This window comes from Archocentrus centrarchus, chromosome 6 (assembly GCF_007364275.1).
Source record: "Archocentrus centrarchus isolate MPI-CPG fArcCen1 chromosome 6, fArcCen1, whole genome shotgun sequence".
Taxonomy (NCBI): domain Eukaryota; kingdom Metazoa; phylum Chordata; class Actinopteri; order Cichliformes; family Cichlidae; genus Archocentrus; species Archocentrus centrarchus.
Window position 1 is genome coordinate 11,221,126 of NC_044351.1, and position 22,652 is coordinate 11,243,777.

General features: G+C 40.9%; 1 protein-coding gene across 1 annotated transcript; it reads right to left on the reverse strand.

Moving 5' to 3' along the window:
* Positions 1–195: 195 nt before the first annotated feature.
* oaz2a (ornithine decarboxylase antizyme 2a) lies at positions 196–13,229 on the reverse strand. Its single transcript, XM_030731485.1, is given in 6 exon segments — positions 196–1,031; positions 1,508–1,593; positions 2,723–2,895; positions 4,280–4,360; positions 4,362–4,428; positions 12,989–13,229. Coding segments are annotated over 6 exon segments (651 nt in total). The 5' UTR covers positions 13,099–13,229; the 3' UTR covers positions 196–897.
* Between the last annotated feature and the right edge of the window lie 9,423 nt (positions 13,230–22,652).

Consider the following 22,652-nt stretch of genomic DNA (forward strand, 5'->3'; position numbering starts at 1 on the left):
CCTTTGGAGGTGGGGGTGTAAGCACTTGTTTCTGTAAAGTGAAGCTGCCCCCTCTCGAGCTCCTTAGCAAATCACTGACATGATTTGGGGCAGAGAAGGTGACATTCAGCAGACTTGCTGCTTCTTACTGCAGATACTAACAGGGTGTTTCACATTTGTGGCTAAATTGTTTTGGGGGGGTTTTTGAGGGGGGGGGGGGGGGGGGGGGGGGGGGGGGGGGGGGCACAGAGTCAGTGATGTGCTGGAATGATGCCGACACATTTGAAGATTAAATAATGTCTACATGTGTTTAATGTTAAATGGAACAGATCTATATTATAAAGTAAAAATCATACCACACTCCAGACTTCCCATCTCTTTTAAACTTCCATCAGCACAGCTTGTAAGATAAACAGCACACAAAGACAAACTAAAGTCTCCTTTCTGAAAAGTTATGCTGCCAGGAGAGATATGTTGAATTTGAAGATCCTCGTGGATGTCCAGCAGTTTGTCCTGTTACCCGCAGCATAAACAATGTGGCCAAGAGAGGAAGGAGGAGGGGAAAAAAAAAAAAAAAAAAAAAAATCCCCACATCACATGTGACAACTTAGTTCAAGCTATGCAGCTTCGCCACAATGCAGTTATCTTCACAGAAGGGGGAGAAGAGAAAGGTGAAGCAGTAGTGTCTGCTCTGAGATCCTACTACTCAAAAAACACCCCCTTAAAACGCAAGGCTAAGAAAAAACAAAAAAACAAAAAACAAAAAAAATAAAAGTGACACCTTGTAGGCAGTTATGGAGGGGGAGGAGAAGTTTGTGTCAAAGGGAAAGTTGAGGCAGGTTCAACTGCTTGAAGGGGGAAATAAAACTGGTGGAAAGGAAGGGGGGGGGGTGAGGGTGGGAAAGGGAGGTGTCAGAGTCACTCCTCATCAGAGCTGCTGCTGTTTTCCAGAGAGTACACCATGAAGGCCAAATCAGGCCGGGCAGGTACCATGGGGTGACCCGGCTTCACCATCTCGAAGCCCATGTAGTGGAACGTCTTGATGATGGACACTGGAGAGGACATGAGAGCGCTCAGTGCTTCTGTTGAGGTTTCATTGATTAATATTTAAACGGCTCAACACTGCAATCAAATCAATGTTACACTCTAAAAACCAAAGTCTCATTTTGTTCAGCATGACTTTCCTATAGCCAGCTGAGCGTCACTATCATGGATATATCACTTCAGTAACAAAACTCCAATTTAAGCTTTGAAAGAACAGAAACAACCTGGGATGTTTTATCCTGTAACTCAGAACATTTTTTTTAAAGCCTAAACAGTAAAATTTAGTGTCGTTTCATTAAATATATTAAAGTTATAGTACAAAAATACCACCTAATTTCTGACTCTGCACCTTATTGTGCCAATATTAAATTTGAGTTGTTTTGTTTCTCAGGTTTGCGAAAGCAGCAGTCTGCACATCAGCTCTTCAATAAACAGATCCAGACTGGATCATTCATATACAGCCTTTTAAGACAGGAGCTCTTACTTCGATCCTCTCTGCTTTTATGGAACCACAGGAAGATGTCGTTAACTTTGAGCTTCTCTTCTGCAAACTCGAGCAGAGCAGTCAGCCTGGGGATGACATGAACACAGTCAGCCGCTGAGCGAGGGAAGAGGGGAGTGGTGATGACGCATAAAGTACCCCCCCCTTTATATAAGCGCTGCAACTTTACATAATAATGCAGTGGCAGCTGCAAAGCTGGCTGTTTTTAGGACTGGCAGGGTGCCTGCACCAGGCAAGGTTACTCTGTCCCAGCATTGATTACAGCCAAACAAAGCCGGGCAATAAAAAGCAGAATTTATTAGAATAGTCTTTAATGTGCAGTAGCTTTGAAGCACCATGAAATGAACAATCATGAATAAAACCTGCTCTGGTAGGAAACATTTGGACAGTATGTCAGCATTTCTAAAACTGGACCAACTTCAGAAATGTCCCATTTAAACAGCTTTATGATTCTCAGTTCTGGCGTCAATATCATTCAGATGCTGGTAAAGACTGACCCACTTGTACATTTGAGTCTTTAGCTTGGCTGTGCATGGCAGGTTACACACACACACGATGAAGTGCTCCTGTGTTGCTTGTTTTTTTCAAGCTGTTCTCACAGCAATACATGAAATGGTCACACAATAGTCATTTGTGTGTCTTCATGAGAAACTGTCCAGTTTGTTTTCATGTCAGTCAGCATGACTGTACAACTGTCTGCATTCAGCAAGCAAGAAAAAAAAAAAAAAAAAGAAAAAAAAAAAGGAAATTGTTTTGAAGATACCAGAAAATCTATACTAACCATGATTGGCTTCTAAACCCAAAGTAGTTTCTAACAATTTAAAATATCACAGAAGTGTAAAACTGTCCTGTGATGGACCCAAACTCTTCTCCTTCCAGCCTCAAAATACAGACAGAAAAAGGGAGACAAAATAACCGGATGCTTTGCATTACGTTAAATACGCTTTCACACATCCTTTTGAGACAAAAGCTTCTGGAGGAGACTAAAACACCCAGAGAAGCTTCTTGTTCATAAGGTTGTTTAGTGTTTAAACAGCAGCAAAGAAGTGCGGGAGGCTTCTTAGGAAACCACAGTAAAATTGCAAAAGACCTAAAGGACTGTCTTATAAACTCAGCTCTTTGAGAATCACATTTCATTGGCATGAAACAGCTTTCGTCTGGCATTTTGTACTTTAGCCAGTACCCGCTTGAACTTACCCCTCCTTGCTGCCCTCTACCAGAGGCCCAGCAGGAATCTCCAGGAAGAGGCAGTCTTCCGATAGAGCCGTATCCCAGAAGGCTGAGCGGCGCTCACTCAACTGGTAGTGGAAGCGGAGAGGAGAGGGGCTCCCATTCGAGGGAGAAGCCTGCGTCACAGTTAGCTTTTCATCCTGGATTCACACAGGGAGGAAGAACAGATTTAGAATCTGGGTCTAATCCAGGTTTCTGAAACCAGAATGAGATAATAAATGATAAACTTTATAAGGACAATGATACAAACATTACCAGGAAACTAATGCACATGTAAACAATGCACATGGTTTTCTGAGGCTTTACAAGAATAGAAGGACTTCTCCACCCCAAAGTTTTCCCCAGAAAGTGACATCTTCAAGCTGTTGCAGCATCTCCCCCCACTCTCTAATCTGGGAATCTGATTTCTGGCGTTAATATCATTCAGTTGCCGGTAAAGACTGACCCACTTGTACATTTGAGGCTTTAGCCTGGCAGGTTACCTTAAAAGTGTGAAATGAAATGCGCTCCCTCTAAATGTTTTACAGACAAGCTTCCTGAGTCAAGGCTGAGAACAGTGTTGAAATGAAACTAGTTAAGGAGGAAGTGGCTAAAGAAGCAGCCGATCACAGCTGTATGGTCTACCAAATATTTTGGCCTTTATTGACAAGTTAGTGGCATGCAGCTCTGGTCAAAACTTGTGCTAAACCAGTGCACAGCAAACGTAAGGGTAAAGCTTTGGTCCTGTTTTTATAGCTGCCAGCTACAGGATGCTGTCCACTTCACAAACACAGAGCTTCACTGTCACTAGTCATGCAGGACCTTCCTGTCCCCAAATAAAAGTAAAAGTGTGAACGTGTTCACCATCGTGTGCTCAGAGTTGTTGGTAATATTAGAAAGGGCTACAATGCTTGCAGAGAACAGATGAGGATGTTAATGACAGTTGTGACTGATCTGCCTGATCCTAAATCTCTAATCCTCCTGGGACAGTCAGTGACATGTCTGGAGTACAACCTGACAGACACACAGTTTATGTACAACACCCTCCCCCCCCCAAAGTTTATAAATAAGTTTGCTATGAAAATACACATTTTCAGTCAGGTGCTTTTGTGTGTTCTGGATAGCAAACAACATTTGAGCATGCCCAGGTGAAAAGGTGGCCAAAAAATATAGACATTGTTAACTAAGCAGATTAAAGGATTTTTTTTTTTAGTTTTGGAAAATGAGGCTACAACTCATTAGGAAGGTGCACCAGTGTTTAGCTCACTGAGTCAGAAATGACCTTGGGGGTGGGGGGGTGCGGGGGGGCACTTAGCACAATTACCTAAAATGCTTGCAATGAATTAGAGCAACACGTGCCAACTCATCTCCCCACATTTACCTTTTAAAACCCATTTAGTTTTATTAAACTTCCTGAATCTAAAATAGAGACCCTGATGACTAATGTGTACACGGTATTATGGCAGCACAAGGGAGTGGCCACACATGGTGAGAATGATTACCAAAACTGGACTACAGCTCTGTGTGAGATGTTGAGACCTTCACCTTGTGCAGCAGTATGCTGAGGGAGTGATCCCTGACAGTCCCTCGCCCACCCGGGATCTTCAGCTGTGGGTGAGGGGCATCAGGAGCACCACAGAGGCCCCGGAGCCTGAGGGATGGAGCAGGGCATCAGAGACCCCGCTAACCAGGAACTGCAGAGAGAAACACAGAACCAGAAAGATGAATACCACTTGTTTTCTAATACTAAAGCACCTCAAAAAACAATTCCAGTCCTAAATGTATACGAATGCTACTTAAGTGTGAAATGAAGTGCACTTCCTCTAAATGTTTTACAGACATATGCTTCCTGCCTCAAGGCCCTTGTTTAAAGTCAGTTCAATCACTGAGCAAAATCAACTGCAAATCTGCCAAACTGCATGGAAACTACCGCTGCTCAATTTACCCTGAGATTTGACAAAGGAAAACAAAAACAAAACAAATCACACCGAATTAGGAGAAACCAGAATGCATTATTAAATTCTGCAAAGCAATTAATCACCAATACCACAGCTGGGAGAATACTGTTTTATGGAAAGTTGTGTTAAATGCACTGCCTAGGGATAAGAAATGCCCAGTGGATAGTTTTTCAGAGTGTGATCCAGCATTTAACTACTCAGTATGCTTAGTAGATGCACTGAATGCATAAAACCAAACTTAAAATTTATTTGTACTTATTTTTCCAAGAAAATTTCAGGCTGTTCATCTCTTGAATGGGTGGCTCATTAAATGTGAAATCTGAGGATCCAACTTTTACTAAAGTGTTGCACAGTAAAACTAGAGTATTCAGATCACATACCTTGCCCACTCCAGATTTGTTTGCATTAGTCTAATTTTAGCTCAAAGCAGGTAAATAGTAGTAGTAAGTTTCTTCTTTTCCTGAAGCTCCTCAAACAAAGAAATAAAATGATCCGGTTGACAAACTGTTACTGCAAGTGTACCAAATGTTTTCTAAGCATAATGCCAATCCAGCGTCCTAACAGCTACCTTATCTCACGTTTATACTGAGCCACTTTAAGGCCATCAGATTTGCTGTGCTGCTTTAACTACATTTAGTGAGGCCTCAGTCACATGGGCCTAGTTGGCAACATCCTGGAAACCACTGTCACTAGAGAAAAATGTATTCTGACTGGTTAGCAAGTGATCGCTGGAGGTTGCTGGGTGACATTTATAGCAAAGGCGGGCGCTGCACCAAAAACCCTTCTTGTGATTGCTTGGTTGCTAACAGACTGTCACGGCTGCCTGTCTGCAAACACTGCTGACTAACCACTGACTGGTAGTTAAACTTGAAGTTTAACACAAAGCAGAAATGGAGAACATTTGCCTTGAAATGTTTACATTGGTTGCACCAGTAATGCATAACTTTTACTTTGAAGGCAAATGTTCTCCATTTCTGCTTTGCGTCACTTTCTACAGATTCAACTGTGCCAATTTGCTACAGTTTACCTATAAAACTTCTAAAATAAAAAAAAAAAATAAAAAAAAAAAAAAAAAAAAAAAGCTGTTGGTGCATCAAGCACTAAAAATCAAATTTCTATTAGCGTCAAAGCTAACGTTAACTCTCCACTAATACTGTTTCCACCGCCGAGGTGCCGGTGCTCATGTCGTTTCAATGAACCGCCGAAACGCTTAACGGGCCTGCCTTTCCACCGCAGGAACGGATCTTTTACATACGAGTATGGGCGGGTCCTCATCTGGACACAGGGCAGAAACGTGGGAGAACACGTTCCCCTTTCTTGTGCTGCAAACGTATTTTACGGTCCAAACAAAACTACTGCAGCATCTGTGTGCGGCACAAGGTAAAACACAGACAGAGATTACAAGCAAGACAAATACACACTTTGTGTCCTTTTATCTGTGATATGACCTGATACAAAGCAGAAAGTTCAGCCTTAGGGCCCAACCTAAGTCACAGCTGTGAAAAATCGCATAACTTTTCTCATGTAATACACACCATACAGTGAAATAGCGGTAGACAACTTTGTTGAGACGGCAGAGTCACGCCCTTCCACTGCTTGTGTCACGTGTTCTTGGTTCGAGACCAGCTAGGTTGAGGGGCCGAGTTGAGTACCGAGTGTGCTTGCGGTGGAAAAACCGCGAAACGGTTCAAATCCTGGCACCGGCACCCAGTCAGTGGAAAAAGGGTCTAACTGTTGCCTTTGCATGGGAAAGTAAACAGACCAAAAACAGAACACTTAAGGACAAATTTAGGGGCATTTTTATTTTCCACACGGGTGCTCGTGCAGTAGTTTTACTGCTCTGGCCCACTCAAAAGTCATTTTTCCAAAATGTAAACATAACCTGGGAGAAAACTCCTCCAGCCATCGAAGCACCTTTATGTTTGCGGCCAAGTCAGAAGACGAAACACCCTGACCTTTAACCTGAGACTCTGGTCTGCTTAGTTATGTACAGAAAGCTCTGCATTTCTTCAAACCTGTGCCGACAATTCAAAGCAGATTCAAATCATAAACATCTTAAGAGCAAAGTCAATCATGTGATGCGGATGAGCTACTATTAAATTACTTGTGGTGAGCTTCAGTCCACTGACTCTGCACAGGCTGTTTGTTTACAAGGCTGCCACCGACAGAGTTAAAGCTGGTGATTTATTACAGCTTCAAAGAGTCACCACATGTGGTGGCTGGAATGTATCACAAACAAGCACGTGATCTGTAAACACGTCTGCAAATAGCCTTCATGGCTTTTGGGAACACGCATAGGCTGCGTTTCGAGTTACAGTCATGCATCTCAAATCAGACAGCGGCAAGACGGCCGACGGTGCCAGAGTCGGGCTGTGATGCGAGGGGGGGCTGGACTCCCCATGCTGTCAAACTGTAGGTGGACAATCATGCTCCAAGTGTATGGCTCAGTTTTTATCACGAACTGCCAGTGAAACCTGACATGATCACCTCTCTGAAACATCAGCTGGACTGACCTGTTTGTAATATATATCCAAGTCATGGGCAACATGTCACATGTGTCCGTTTTTGAGAGTGGGAGGAGCTGTGCCACAGTTTCCCTGCAGACCAGACACGTTACCTCGACGACCTGATGTACAGAGCTACAAGCCAAGAGAGTGAGCAATGGAAAAGAAAGCTCATTATGCCTGTTCATGCTGCAGCAGCAACTGACTTAAAATCCTCCATTTGCCTCTGATCATTTCTCCTTAGCTATGCAGAGGAAACTTGTACAACTGCATTATGAGTATAACCTGAAGCTTAATCTTAAATTTAAAGGATGGCAATAGCCTCTTTGGCTTCACCAACAGGTTTTGCATGTTTTATGGGTGCAACCAATCAGCAATGCCTCTAGTGGCCACTTGAGGCTGGCTCCAAAAGGGAGTCAATTCCCCATAGAAATACCCAGCCTTTCAGCATTAAGCAGCAAGTTTACAGCCTGGTACAAAAATAGTTTAGTCAATATGCAGATTTAATCAGCTGCTGTTAAATCACAATTTGAAGTGACATTAGCATTTTGATCTGTTCATTGTTTTTTCCTGGAGCCAGTCATCCCCATAGTACCGAGTAACCAGCTAATACTACCAAGCTGCATTCATAAACTATACAGTGCAATGAAGACGCATAACTGCTAATTAGTTCTTAGTAGCTGAGTTAACAAAAACTAAACAGACTAGAATTTCACTCAACAGAAATGCAAACATCTTAAGTCCACAGGTCAAGTTCAGTATCTAGAATTAGGGAGGGGAGGCTAGACAGATGCATAGATAGCCAAATGTATTCACCCAACATATAGTTATAAAAGGGAGAAACTTTCCACAACAAAAACAGAAAACACCACAGACTAAACTTTTTTAAAAACCATAAAATTGGACATTTTAATATGCAAGCCTATGGGATTGACTCACTTTGAGCTGCAAGTGGTCACTAAATGAACTGCAAGTTTTGGCATCAATTTTAGCATTTGGACATCATGTTGATGTTTCTGGACATTTGCAAATAAATGCCTCAGATACAGGTAGTGTGGAAAAATACATTTTTCCAATTGTAAACATGCAAAGTTGACATTCCTCTAATTTAGTGTGACTAAAGAAATCTTGACAACTAAACTGCTTAAAAACAAACACTACTCACTTTTAAATACAGTGCAGAATGCCATGAACAGTCTAGACAGCCTGAGTTTCTTTCCATTGATTCCACAGAAACAAAATAAAATTGGGTCAACAGGTCAGATGCAGATGGAGGGAGAGACAGCAAGATGTCAAGACCAGCTTCTCTTTTTCCATCTTCCCTTTCAGTCTGTCCTTGATGGAAATGCCAGCTTGGTTTGAAAGCCAACGCTCTTGTCCTCTGACATTTCAGCCACACTCCAAGCAACCCCCTCCACACCTCCTGTCCCAGAATGCCACTCAAGCTGAAGGCCTGCATGCCTTCAGCCCTCTCCCAACAGGTCACAAGCTCATCAACAGGCGAGTTTAGGTTAGATTTTTCAGAAGGTTGACGTGATGCATTGTAGGCTGCATTAACGCGAGGACCAAGCACAAACTTGGATTTCGTCTGAGGCACAAAGATGTTGATCCCATTTTGGCAGGGCTGGTGAGGACATGTGTATGCAAGAATTTATTTATTTTAAAACAGGATGAGTGCTTAAACTGCCAGTCTGCACTTCCTGAGGTGTGAGTTGTTATGAGAACTGATTCAGGTGAATTGTTTCAGGGGATAAATAGCCTGGGTTGAACAGGCTGCTGATGCAGAGTTTGGTCAGAAGCCAGCACACACACATACCAAAGCAGGAAGTGTTCTGGCAGGTCCTCCAAGAACACCAAGGCACACCAAACCACCTTCCAACCCTATAATTACAAGCTTAGTAATAGAAAAGAAAAAAAAAAAAAAAATGCAATTCAAATCCACACCGAATATAAACAAGCTCACTGGCTCCAGAAAAGCTTTGGTAAAATGCTTTAGGTTTAACACGTGAGTAACAATTTGCTGTATGTATTGAAGTAAAAAGGACAGTGCTCACATTTCCTCCAACCCCTGCAAGTTCGTCAGAGCAGCATAATGGAGAAATGCCGAGACGGAAGCAGGAAAGGCGCACACGCTCTCTAAAACGTCAGTGTAAAAGCAGGTATCCCTGAAAAAAACACAGCGCTGACCCCTGGAACAAAACTCTGGGCGTGCTATGAAGCAAAATTTAGGGCTTAGAAAATTCAGGTTTAACCCAGGATTCATTTCTTACAGGAGTACTTCACTGCAACCTGCTCTAGAGTGGGTTACGTTCAAGATATACAAAGTCACCACATAGTGAACAATCAGATAAATGTGTCACTATTCTTAGAAGCTCCCTTGGACCTCACTACCTGCACCAAGAATATCTTAAGTTTTAAGTTTGTCTGAACCTTTTCCCTTTCCCTGATCAGCACTGATAAGATTTGGATCCTGAGAAACTATTCCTTGATTTTTTGGGGGTTGCAAGCAGCTTTAACACAAATTTCTTCTACATATTAAAACATGATCCTAAAACAGGGCACCTATGGAACTTGTATCAAATTTGATGGAGGCAGCTCAAACTGTGTTTAAATTTTATTTTTACATTTCTTAACTTACTCAGACTGTTAACCACCACCAGGGCTGCAGCTGAAGGCAAAAAAAAAAAAAACTGCTTTGCACATCTAAATATTAACTGATTGTAATCTATCAGATTACAACACGTCTTAATGATAAAGTTTGATACTGAGAACACTTAACTTACACAGTACAAGCTTTCCTTCGTGGCTTCAGAGAGGTTAGACTTGCACTAATACAGCAGCTCTTTCCTCCATCTTACTGTCCAAAGTGCTTAAAGCTCAGACTCACAGCATTTAAATACTACACATTTCCTCTCAGTGTGTCGCTTTCAGACTTATGCATTATATCATTATGCGTTTATTCTCTTCGTATTTTTCTAAACTACTTTTACGTAAAATCAGCTGCTCTGCTGACAGCAGACCTTTCCATGTTTTGACGGGTCATATACTGCCTCACACAACACAGAATCAATGTTTAAAAATCACAATTCAAAAAGTCAGATGACATCAACCTGATTAAGATTAGAGGATTTAGTCTGTTGCAGATATACTGATTAATGTATCTGTTGGTAGAAATGACAGGATGTGCATCTGAGATGAGATGTGCTTTCAAATAAAAGCCAAAGTCTGCATCTGCACTGTTATACAGGATTCAAGCATAGCACTTGCTTAAAGAGTACGATCATTTTCTGCTCCAAGTTTTGTTTTTATTCTTGGACTCTAGAGTAGCTCTGGATGATTCACAGTTTTATTTAGCTTCATCTACTGTGCCTTGGATCAGTCCTTTAGCTCATCCAGTCTGAAACAAGACGTCCTGGCTCCTCTCCCTTCAACCCTCAAGCAACTGAGCCATTTTAATAAAAAGGACCCATCAGAGCCATTTATGAAAATTATATTCTAAACAGAAATACCCATTGGCTGGCTTTATTTGCGTTCATCATACCTATAACTGTTCCCTTTATCTATGACAGATGTTCTTAAATGTTCTAATGTACTCAATTATGCTTTTCACACATTTATATTTTAAAAAAAAACGCCATTTCCATCGTCACTTTGGGCATTAAAAACCTGCCTCAAGGCTTCTGGAGGAGTAAATCTTGCTACTCTAGGTCTGTTACCCATGTAGTGATTTTAAACACAACAAAACCTTACAAACGTTTCTGGGGTTAACAAATTTGTATACCAACTGAGATTTCTGTACAAACTGAAATGTTGTTGAAATTTAAAAAAAAAAAAAAAAAAAAAGAAGGTAGGAAACTTAGGATTAAAAATATTACAGCATCAGCAGATATCTACACACCCAATTAAACTGCAGTTCGAGGAAAACCTAAAACTGTGCCGCTTGGCACAGTTTTAGGTTTGTTACGGAAAATTTAACATGACTGATTTAGAATCCATCAACAAACACTGCAAAGGCCGGTGCCAGTAAATTAACGGGGCAATTAGTGCACTCAGGTAGCCCAGGTTACACAGTCCAGCTGTTTGAGTGAATGCACCCCTGGACACTTTCCACATACAGATTCCATTGATGCTTGGGAAGTGACCCAGGAGAGAGAATGGGGTTATGTAACAGTCTAATGTAGGCCAGTGCATGCCTTCTGCTGACAAGGCCATAGCAGTCAGACAGCTAATAGTCACTGCTCTGGCTCACAGCATCAGTGGACCTCTGCCTTCTCCCTGCCCTGCATGTCAGATGATAAACACACAGGACAAAAACACGCCTTGTTTCTCTGTTTGAGGGCAGAGGCAGACAAAGAAAACACACAGACTACAATTAAATGCGCCAAATGCTCATATTTATCCAAAAGGTCAAACAGTTATTTTAAGTCTGACACTGTCATCACTTCTAACATGAGCTAAATAGGTGGTTGCTGCATAGTAAAAGCCCAAATCCCTGTAGGACTATGATGATGATGCAAGAGGAGGAACATATGGTGCAAAACACCAGTGTAAAAGCTCACCGAGCCATCACTGTGCTATACACTGCAGATAAAGTGCCGCTAATATTACGCTTTTAACCCCTTGCATTTCAGTATGTACACAGAGGCAGGAAAACAAGCCTTAACCAAAACCAGACAGGCTGCCACCAACAGTTACTTGCATTTTTGATTAAGTCACAATAGCTTTCAAAACTTCCCACTTATAAAATCAGCTGAGCTGGTGTACTGGCAGATTTCAGGTCTGAATAAGCTGGCTGATAACAAAATTTTTAAAGTTCAATGAAGGAAAAAAAAACAAAAACACCCCAACAAAAACAGTACTTCCAGTACATAGTCTGTCCACCAGAGAGCACTGATAAGAAGAACAAATCTGGTTAGTTAAAAACACCACCAGGGATGAGATTCCCCCCCAATACAGTCCTCATCAGTCTATAAAACATGACTTTTCTATTATTCATTCAATTTCCAGTGATGTAAGGGGAAGAAAGAGTAATTCATCCATATGAAATCATTATTGGAAACAGCTAATATCTAAATGAATAAATATCTGGATGGATGGATAAATGACTTCAATAATCTAACAGGTCAATCAAATTTCAAGCTCAGTAACGGTAAAGAGTGCATTACTCCAGGGAAATGGAAATGAATAACAATGAATATAAAAAAAAAAAAATCTAAAAAAAAGAAGCTAAAATTATATGAAACTGATTACTTTTTTTAATGAGCTTATTAGCTCTTGTCTAGCGTTCCTTCATTTGTCGCTTATAAAAAGAAAGCATGAAGCAGAAGTGGTGGCAGCTGCAGGCTCAGTTTTACAGACAAGTTGCAACTTTCATGTTCCCGGAAGAAACTTAAACAGTGGTACAGGGGGGCTTTAATGGCCTTGCATTCCTTCACATCCAGCAATACAACAGCCTACAGTTTATTTCATTCCTTAGTTAGAAACCTGTGTGAACCTGTCCTGATCAGGTTTAAGAAAAAGACAATGAAACACAACATTAACCCGCTGAACAAACACAAACAAAAAACCTTCAGCTCCGTGTGTTTACAGCGCCTCGGCATCTGTCAGTGAAGTCATTTCTAGATTTTTCCGCTCTTTTCTGGCTTCCTTACAAACCAACTTCACAGCAAACCAGTTTTTAACAAGCTCAACACCTTAAAAGCTAACAGAGAAACAAAGAGACAGCCTTAATACGCCCGACTGACAGCAGCAAAAACATCTGCTTTCACTACTCGGTAAAAACATCCTCCTACCTTTCCTCGGTGTTCAACATGATAGCTTCGAGGAAAAGCGGATGTTTACGTCCTATTTGACAACCGAAACAATCACTGTTCAGCAGAAACTCCGCAGATATATTCACCATCCGGAGACTCACAGCAAACTTGGTATCGGTGAAGACTGTAGAGCGACTTTCTACAGGTAAAAACCACACTGTGACAATACAACCCAAACACTACCGCTCTGCAGCTCACAGCCGACACACAGCGCTTTTATAGCGGCACTGATGCATCATGGGTAATCCCCTCCCCGGCCGGCCAAAACAAAAACTGACGCAAACCGACTAAAGCACACAATAAAACTAATCACAACTGGAGTTAAATTATAGTCGTGACATTTCTTCTCTGTTTGAGTTTAGCTTTATTAAATTCAATTCGCTTTAAACACTCATTTTATAACTGATGGCCTATAATAAAAACATGTCAAACATATTTCAGCATTCCCGTAACAAGGTAGCAGCTGCAATCACGTCATTGTCATTAAAAATGTCTTTTTAAACAGAGATCTGGCCAAGAGGGCAACAAATATAACATCATAGTTCTATAAAGATATTTTAAATGGCCCAAAAGGACTGGGTTCACTGTAATGTAGATACAACAACAGACTCATAATACTTGTAAAACAGGTCATTTCTTCATTGTATATATAAACCCTTCATAAATCCTGTTGACTGCAGTCTGTTTACCAATATAAACAAAGACATTACACATCAAAAACACATAAAAACCATTGGAAATCACTGTTTGGCAGACAACACCAGCATGTCACGGTCCGACACAGAACACTGGATGGCTTTGCAAAGTGTAAAAGCTGAAGTGAAGGGAGACAATTTTAGGACCTTTTTGTTGTTTTTTTTTTTTTTTTTTTTTTTTTTAAATTAATGAGACACATAAGCCAAAGAGTCAAGAAGCAATTTTAACAATATGTCTCAAGTCTTTCCACTTTTTGTCACTTACCTTTCCTCAGCCATCTTAGGCTTGTCGCATATTTAAAGATACATTTGAACTTCTCTACACGTGTATACAGTGCTGTGAAAAAGTACTTGCCTCCTTCATACTTTTTTTTTTTTGCATTCTTGGTGCACTTACATGTTTCAGATCATCAAACAAATTTTAATACTAGACAAAGATACCCCGAGTAAATAGAAAATGCAGTTTCTAAATGATGATTTCATTTATTGAGGGGAAAAAGCTATCCAAATCTTCCTGTCCCTGTGTGAAAAAGTAGTTGTCCACTAAACCTGATAACCTGATAGTGCCACCCTTGGCAGTAAGAACTGCACTCAAGCCTTTGCAGTAATTGGCAATGAGTCATTCACATTGCTGTGGAGGAATTTTGGCCCACTCCTTTTTGCAGGATTTTTTAAAATTTCAATCACATTGGAGGGTTTTTGAGCATGAACGGCCTGTTTAAGCATCTCAGTCAGATTTACTGTCCAGGCCTTATGACAGTGCAACTAGAAAGAGAACAAGTGAACAAGCATGAACAAGACCGATGAGTATCAGTCTGATAAAGTCATATAGAAAACAATTACTTCCAGTTATGGCTGTTAAAGGTAGTTGAACCAGGTACCGAATCATGTGGTGTGCTTGTTTTCATTGTGTCGGGTCCTGAGTCAAAGACAAAGAGACAAAGCTCAGATTTTAAAGCATTTGACCACTAACCCATGGGCTGTTGGTTTGAGTCCACATAATGTAAAAAAGTATTCAGTCTCCAAAGCAAAAGCAGAAGTGTTCATCAGATAAGACACTTATTTTCATGTCCAGGCAGTTTGTTCAAACCAGTTATACCACAGAAGTCCACAGAAATATTATAAATAGCACCTAAGCTACAAAAGAGCATATACACAGCAGCGGGATCAGGATCAGCCAGTAAGAGAAGCGGCGCATAAAGGAAAATGACCAGTTTAACAGAAAAGTAACAACTATTTTTCCAAACAATGAGTATAACTGCATTAAAGCACTTAATCAGGATAGAGAGGGTGTGTTTGAGGCATCAGGATACATCTACTGTCAAAGTCCATCTGGAGGCATCTGTTAACACACACTGCTCTGTAATGATAGGTCAAACCTCCACTGTCTGATAAAACTAATAAAATATATAAAGTGACAGAAATCAGTCTGGGGTTGGATTTATTCAGGTTATTCTATTAGATCAATTTTAACCCATCTCATAGTTTTCTCAGTAGAAAATACTGTACATTTATAGATTAAACTGTATAACCAGAGGACACAGTAAAGGCCAGCAAAAACTAGTTGTGCATTTTTTAAAATGTTTTTTAAAATTAGTTATGATGCCTCTACTCATACTCAAACTGAGATCTTGAGTATTTCCTTGATAATATTCTGGAATATTGTAGTTTACAATGTAGTTTAAGTATCCTTAATTCATCTATGTACAAATGCAATATTTCTTTATTAGTTTTCCCAAAAGGGACCGATCGATCTTAGTTTTTTTTCCTTTTTAAATCAATGCGCTTCAGGCTTATTCTGGGCCTGACTACAGTTTCTGCTTATGGCTCCTTTTAAAATGAAAGCCACTGAAGTGCATCCGAGCCAAATTTAGACTAATGCCTCCTTGGATAATACTGTAAGATGTAACTTTTCTCCTCCACAAACTGTTGTACTGCAGTGTATTGCAAAACCACAGTGATTAAAATTAGTTCCATAAGATTAATACATTTAAAAAGCACAGTTTAGCGGGTGACACTGACGTTTCCTTTTAATGCTGTTCATACTTTGGTAATCTAATCCTCATCCTCACAGCTGCTGTTGTGCTTTAGTGCTGTGACTTGTCTGTGTGTTAAAAAGTAGAGAAAAGGGAGGAAGTGAAGTTTGTGTAGCAAGCTAAATACAGGAAAGGATAAAATGCAGTCAAAATAAGACCCCCCCCCCCCCCCCCCCCCCCCCCCCTCCAAAAAAAAAATAATACAATATTATCAACAGCTTTAGGTCCAGAGTAGGCGAAGCTGCATGGGATGGGATTTAAAGAGATCCTAAAAAGTCATGGTGATACCCACCTGTCATTGGTGCAGACCACGATGCTCAAAATGACTCCAGTGCCGTGCATTATAGCTGACTTTGACCTCTAACCCCTTCTGAAGAAAAAGACAAGTTTAATTCACCCCCCTTAAAGTGACCACAGAGTCCCCCTCTTCCTCTAAGTGTCTGTCCCTCACAGCGGTCCGATCGGCACAGACTTGGTGTCGAATCCCAACATAGACCCAGTTATGTAAGGAGGAATGGAAAACAGCTCCAGTGCCAAACTAGATTATCAGATTAGTAACAAGATAGTCAGGCTACTTGATTCTGGCACATCACAGCATTACTTTTGGAGGGCCCGCCTGCCTGGACAAGCAGAGGACATGGTGGGGAATGGGAGGGCGGGGTGGAGTGGGTCATTGCCCCCTCCCCCCTCCCCACCAACCACCATGAAACATTGCCGTAGTGATGTAACCCTGCTGTGGTGTAAGTGACAGCTACAGTATCCAGAACATTGTACAGTAAGATCGTTGCTTTTCTCAATCAAAGTTCCAGGAAACACTAAATCTGAACGTTATACAAGTTTTAATGGCATTAAAGTGAAGGCAGCTTAAAATGTGGAGTTAAAATCTGAAGTGTGGAATCCATTTATTAATCTTTAGCTGCTCATCTGTGAGTGATAATTTTTTTTTTTTAATTAACCCACCAAACATGGCTGAAATAGCAACATTATCTCCCTGGTCAATAATGATGGCCTAAAGTGCAGCGTACATGGATGAATGCTGATGTTGTTTCCCACGTATGATATTAATTGATCAAAACATGTTTTACAATGTTGATCAGACTTATGAATAAATCCACACTGTAACGGGGCTCGTAGACTATCAGGCGTTTTCATTCCTTTCACACTGAGACAGCAAACAAGCGTCCAGGCAGAGCTCAAATTCTTGGCCTCGTTATTTGTAATGCAAAGAAATGTGCTGAGACACTTTTCCCCTACTGACCTATTTATGTTGTTTTCTGACTCAAACACTGGTGGGCTGCAGCTGTTTCCACATGACAACCTGAAAACCACTGTGACTTTGTCGGAATGTGGCAGAATAATAAAGTTTGGAGGCACACTGCTTGGCGGTACAGCGTTACTTGTATATTTGTTTTAATTTACATTTTTATAGCTTGAGTTTACTTAAACACAAATTATTTCAGGTAAAAATAAATATTTTTTAAGACCTTTAACAGCAGAGTAAACCATGAAGCCAGATTGAACAGAATTAAAGCATCTAATAATAAAACCATATATTAGCATATTAGACAGTTTTTGCCACAGTTTTAAGATTCATCATCAGGGAACCTTTGGCCAGTAAAAAGGTTCATGTTCACCACATGCAGGGGAGAGACAGACTGGTCTCAGACAGGAGCCTTTATCATGTGGTTAAAAAATTACAATACAATATATAACCAGGATATGCTTATCAGAAGCTTTCAGAAATACAGCCACCATTTATAATATTTAGTCTTTTCCAATTAACTGACCAATTGAAAAGAAGAATTACATCAAAATAAAACCAACTACTTTAAAGTTTCTACTTTTCATTTCATTATTTGAAACAGATGTACAGCAGCTAAAAGGAATCTGAGCCTGAGCTCAATCTCAGGTGACCTTCGTGAACTCCAGTGCAGTATCACAGAGTTTCACATGAGAGGCCGACTGAAAAACAAAACGTCTCGGGTTTCAAGCCGTCGGCTCGATGCTGTTTGAGACAGACACCGCCGACCTGGGATTTTGCTCCTCACGTTAAAGACAAAGGGCAGATCTAGTGAAGAGCTCTGACACTCTATCTCTGCTTTGAAGATGAAATATTCAGCAGCAGCTCAGTGGGGAGTGAGTAGTGCAGCTACAGGAGGGTCCTCCTGCTGGCAGATGTTTACGTTTCATAATGAAAACGGATCCAACCAGAACCCTTTTGGCTGAGATTATTATTCAGATAATAACATTTATTTAGTTTTTAGCATTTTCAATAAATTTGCGAATTGAAAAAAAAAAAAGCTAAACAAAAACATGCTAATGTAAACCTTTATAAGTCACTACAATAAAGGCCATAAGGTTTACACATACACTGTATAAAAAAGATGGATGTAGCATCCATTGGTTTCTAGACCCTGCATTTCTTTTACTACAGGGAAGAGTGCTACGCTGTAACGTAATACAAACTGGAAAAATGAAGCCAATGAGGAAGTGCCTTAAAGTTACATTCTATCTGGAGGCCATCAGATGGTGATTGCTCTGATTACTGCTGGTCCTATAGGAGTTAATTCTGATTTGACCTCTGCAAAGGTTTCTCTGCTGAGTTCATGGGCTCAGTCACTCATTTCACATCATATTGAATAAAGAATTAAGTCTATTTTGTAAATCTTGGTCATGCCTCAAAATGGAGAATTATCCACGGTATGCTCATTGGCTAATACATATAGGATTGACGTTAGCCAATGAGCATGTGGTTTCACAGTCAGACCCATTTGTAAAAAAATGAATCTCAAAGCTTCAAAATGACTTCAGAAATGAATTGGATGGTGTCATAGTAGCTAGGTCCAACTCTCACACTGCCTATGATCCATTATCATATGTTTCTGATAATGTGATTGTGTTCTTGGGCACACAAATGCAAGCGTGCACTGACAATTCCTGAAAAAAGTTTGGATCTAATTACAGTTTCCATTGTTCCTCTCTGGCAGCGTCCCAAATTTTATGTGAGGAAGATGTACTTGTGTAGGTTATCACAACAAACACAAGACCTCTGTGAAGTTCATGCCCAAGTATGTAACTTTCCCCATTTTTTTTGTTTTTCATCTTCATGTGTTGCCTGTATTTCTTGCAATCTTTCTGTGAGTCTGGATGAGAACTCCAGGTGCTCTTTGCCAAATCTTCAGTGGAAGTCGTGGTGACAGTGATTGTTGTGGGCGAGGTCCTCATCAACAATGGAGTGGAGCATGTCCGTCCTGTCATTGTCCACTTTTGTCTTAGAGATGTTTCCAGAATGGTCTCTCTGAAAGTCACATGGCGTGGATGCTGCCACACTGAGCGTGTTATGTATTGTACAAATTTGTGATGGTGTTTGACCAGGAGTGGGAGGTCCACCCTGACTTACACAAAGTAGTGAAATGTCTTACTGAATCCAAACTATTTCATATTATTTTTTAAAACTCCTGAATGTGGATTTTTGTCATTTTTGTGTCCCTTTTTTGTGTCCATGATTTTTCATTTGTCGAGCCTCATTTGTACTGGTTCATTTCCATGCACATTAAATTCATATTTTCCACTTTTAAAAGGAAAAAAAAACATCTGCATTTGGAAGTTGGAGGGGTTGGTGGTGCAGCAAATTATTTTGCTGTTCACACAAAATTCCCAAGTCCAAATCATTCTCGTGACAGATTCTCACACATTATTTGTATTATTTAAAAAAAAAAATATTTTATTAATTGAGAGTGCATTACTTTGTTAAGTTGAAAACTACTGGGTTACAAAAATGTCATGTTTGGGTTAAAATACAAATAATAAAAATAAATGCTGTTTACATTGCTTACAAATTTGTGCTGCTTTTCACACACAGAAAAAAGTGATCATTTGTGTCCATGCTTTTTTGTCACTATTTCATGTTTTGCAATGAGACTGGGCTGTCTAGTTAGGATGCCTACTGAGCGCTTCCCTCTGGATGGTTTTCAGACACGTCAAACTGTGCGGAGACTTGGAGCATCTTGAAATCCAGCAGGAGGAAGGAAAAGGACATCTGCTTAGCTTGCTGAAGCCACCACAGCCTGACTTTGAATAAGAGGATGGATGGATTACTAGAAGTAAATCATGACGAATCAGTCATCAAATAAATGCCTAAACGGAGCCGGCCCCACTGCTCCAAGTTTGCTCTGGAAGTTTCCTTTACGTAACAAAAATGATTGCTGTGTGCGTTGTGTTTAAATCTGACAGCTTCACTGTTCCTCCTTTGCAGTCATACTCAGAGCCTTTATAAGCTGATTGTCTTCCTGTAATGCAGTCCTTCGAGAGCGTCTCAGTGTTTCCAGCTAGGGCTGTCGATGTGCCCTGCGGCTGATCTGATCTCCAGACACATGTAATCTCACCTCATCAATTAATGACAGCTAGTGAGCTACAGCCCTAATCGGTTACAAGCAGATTGGATAGGTTCCTTTCTTATGCTTTGTTACTGTAATGTACTGGCAGAATAGAATTAAATGCTTTATTTTGTTAAACAATTTCTGCTAATTGTTTCCAGCAGCATAAACAGTGATGAAGGTGAAGGTACTGCCTCAAACAGAAAAAAACATATCAGTTAAGGTAGGTCAAATGGATAAAATATAAGAAATCACATAACGGGCATTTAATAAGCAGCTATTAAATGAACTGCAGTCGTCATCCTGTTGCTCATGTTTTGATATATGCTGCTCACCTGAGTATGTAACAACAAAGACATCTTAGACAAGATGCAGCTATCAAAGCCAGATACATGCTACAGCTTCTTCTTCTTTTACATTGGTAGTACTGTAGAAAGCAGTTGTTAATTGTGCACATTTCACCAGTCTTCACTCAATAAAACTGGCTTTCTTCAGCTTACCTGCTAAAGCAGATGAATGACAACCTACAAATCAACTCTGTTTTGGGTCTCTGTTTTTGCTTCAAGCCTTCTCTTTTTTTCTTTGTCTTGAAATAAAATTAATTTTGAGCCATACGGCTTCACTGGCCTGCCAGCTGACAGGTTTTGTGAGATGCAGTGTGAAGGTAGGCTTTCCACAAGGTTTAGGAGTGTGTTCATGGGCATATTTGATCATTCTTTGTGAGGTCAGACACTGATGTTGGCCAAGAAGGCCTGGCTCAGAGTCTCAAAGGTTTTCTATCGGGTTGAGGTCACAACTTTGTGCAGGCCACTTAAGTTCTTCCACACCAAACTCTCTCATCCATGTCTTTATGGACCTTGCTTTGTGCACTGTGTGCAGTATTGTTGGAACAGGAAGGGGCCATCCCCTTAGTTCCTTTCACTGGAACTAAGGGGCCGAGCCCAACTCCTGAAAAACAACCCCACACCATAATCCCCCCTCCACCAAACTTTACACTTGGCACAATGCAGGCAGACAAGTACCGTTCCCCTGCAACCACCAAATCCAGACTCATCAGTGGGATTGCCAGATGGAGAAGTGTGATTCATCACTCCTGAGATCACGTCTCCACTGCTCTAGAGTCCAGTGGCGGTGTGCTTTACACCACTGCATCCAACATGTTGCATTGCACTTGTTGCTGTAAGGCTGTGATGCAGCTGCTCAGCCATGGAAGCCCATGAAGCTCTCTGTGCACTGTTTTTGAGCTAATCTGAAGGCCACGTGAAGTTTGGAGGTCTGTAGTGATTGACTCTTCAGAAAGGTGGTGACCTCTGCGCACTATGCACCTCAACACCTCAACCTCTGTGATTTTACGTTGCCTACCACTTTGTCCTTGAGTTGCTGTTGTTCCCAACAGTTATAATCCCACTAACAGCTGACTGTGGAACATTTAATAGTGACAAAAAACAAACTGGACTTGTTGCACAGGTGGCATCCTATCACTGTACCATAGTGGAATTCACTGAGCTCCTGAGAGCGAACTATTCTTTCACAAGTGTTTGTAGAAGCGGTCTGCATGCCTAGGTGCTTGATTTTACACACCTGTGGCCATGGAAGTGATTGTAACACCTGGATTTGGTGATCAGGATAGCTGAGTGAATACTTTTGGAAATATAGTGTACAAAAGATGGACATAACCACTCTAATGGTTAACTAAATTTCTCTGTAATGCTCAGTGTTTTTGTTGTCACCATTTTAGTGTTTTGGGCAAATCTGACTGACACTGCACACTCCCACAGGCTAACGACTCATCAGTGATAAAGCAAACACCACTTTATCATTCTTTTTGATTATAAAGGGCCCAACTTGTCGGATTTATGAATGTAAAAAATAGTTATCATCTTGTTTGTGACTTCTATGCAGCTTTTTGCAATCAGAAGAGTTGTCCTCTTGTTGATGATCAGAAGGAAGACATGATCAAGGCACTTCACATTAGCATCACTTTTCAAACCTGGAGCTTATACAGCAGCTTTCTACTCAGTTTGAGTACTCAAAGCACTTACCACAAGGCTCATTTACCAAATCTCAGCTTGAACGCTTTTATCTAACATTCACACACACTCACACTCTGATGGTGTCATGGCCGGGGAGGAAACGGACGAGGAAGGACAAACATGCAGGACTCCGGAGATGGGCATAACTCAAAGGCATTTATTAATGTAGGGAAAAAATACAAAAACCGTTCAGAAGGGAGACGAAGGGGAACCACAGGGAGCACAGGAACACACGGGCACACAACATCAACGACGCGACAACAGGCATAGAAAACGCAGGACTTAAATACACAGAAGGGCTGATGAGGGAAGAGGAAACAGGTGGGAACACAGGTGACACAGATAACTAAGACGAGACCAGAGGGAAGCAAAACTGAATACAACAGACAGGGGCTGGACGAATATCAAAATAAAACAGGAAGTATGACAAGGGAACAGAGACGCAAACCTGACACAGAATACAGAGAGACACGAGGGACTAGAAATAACTGAGGGCAACTCTA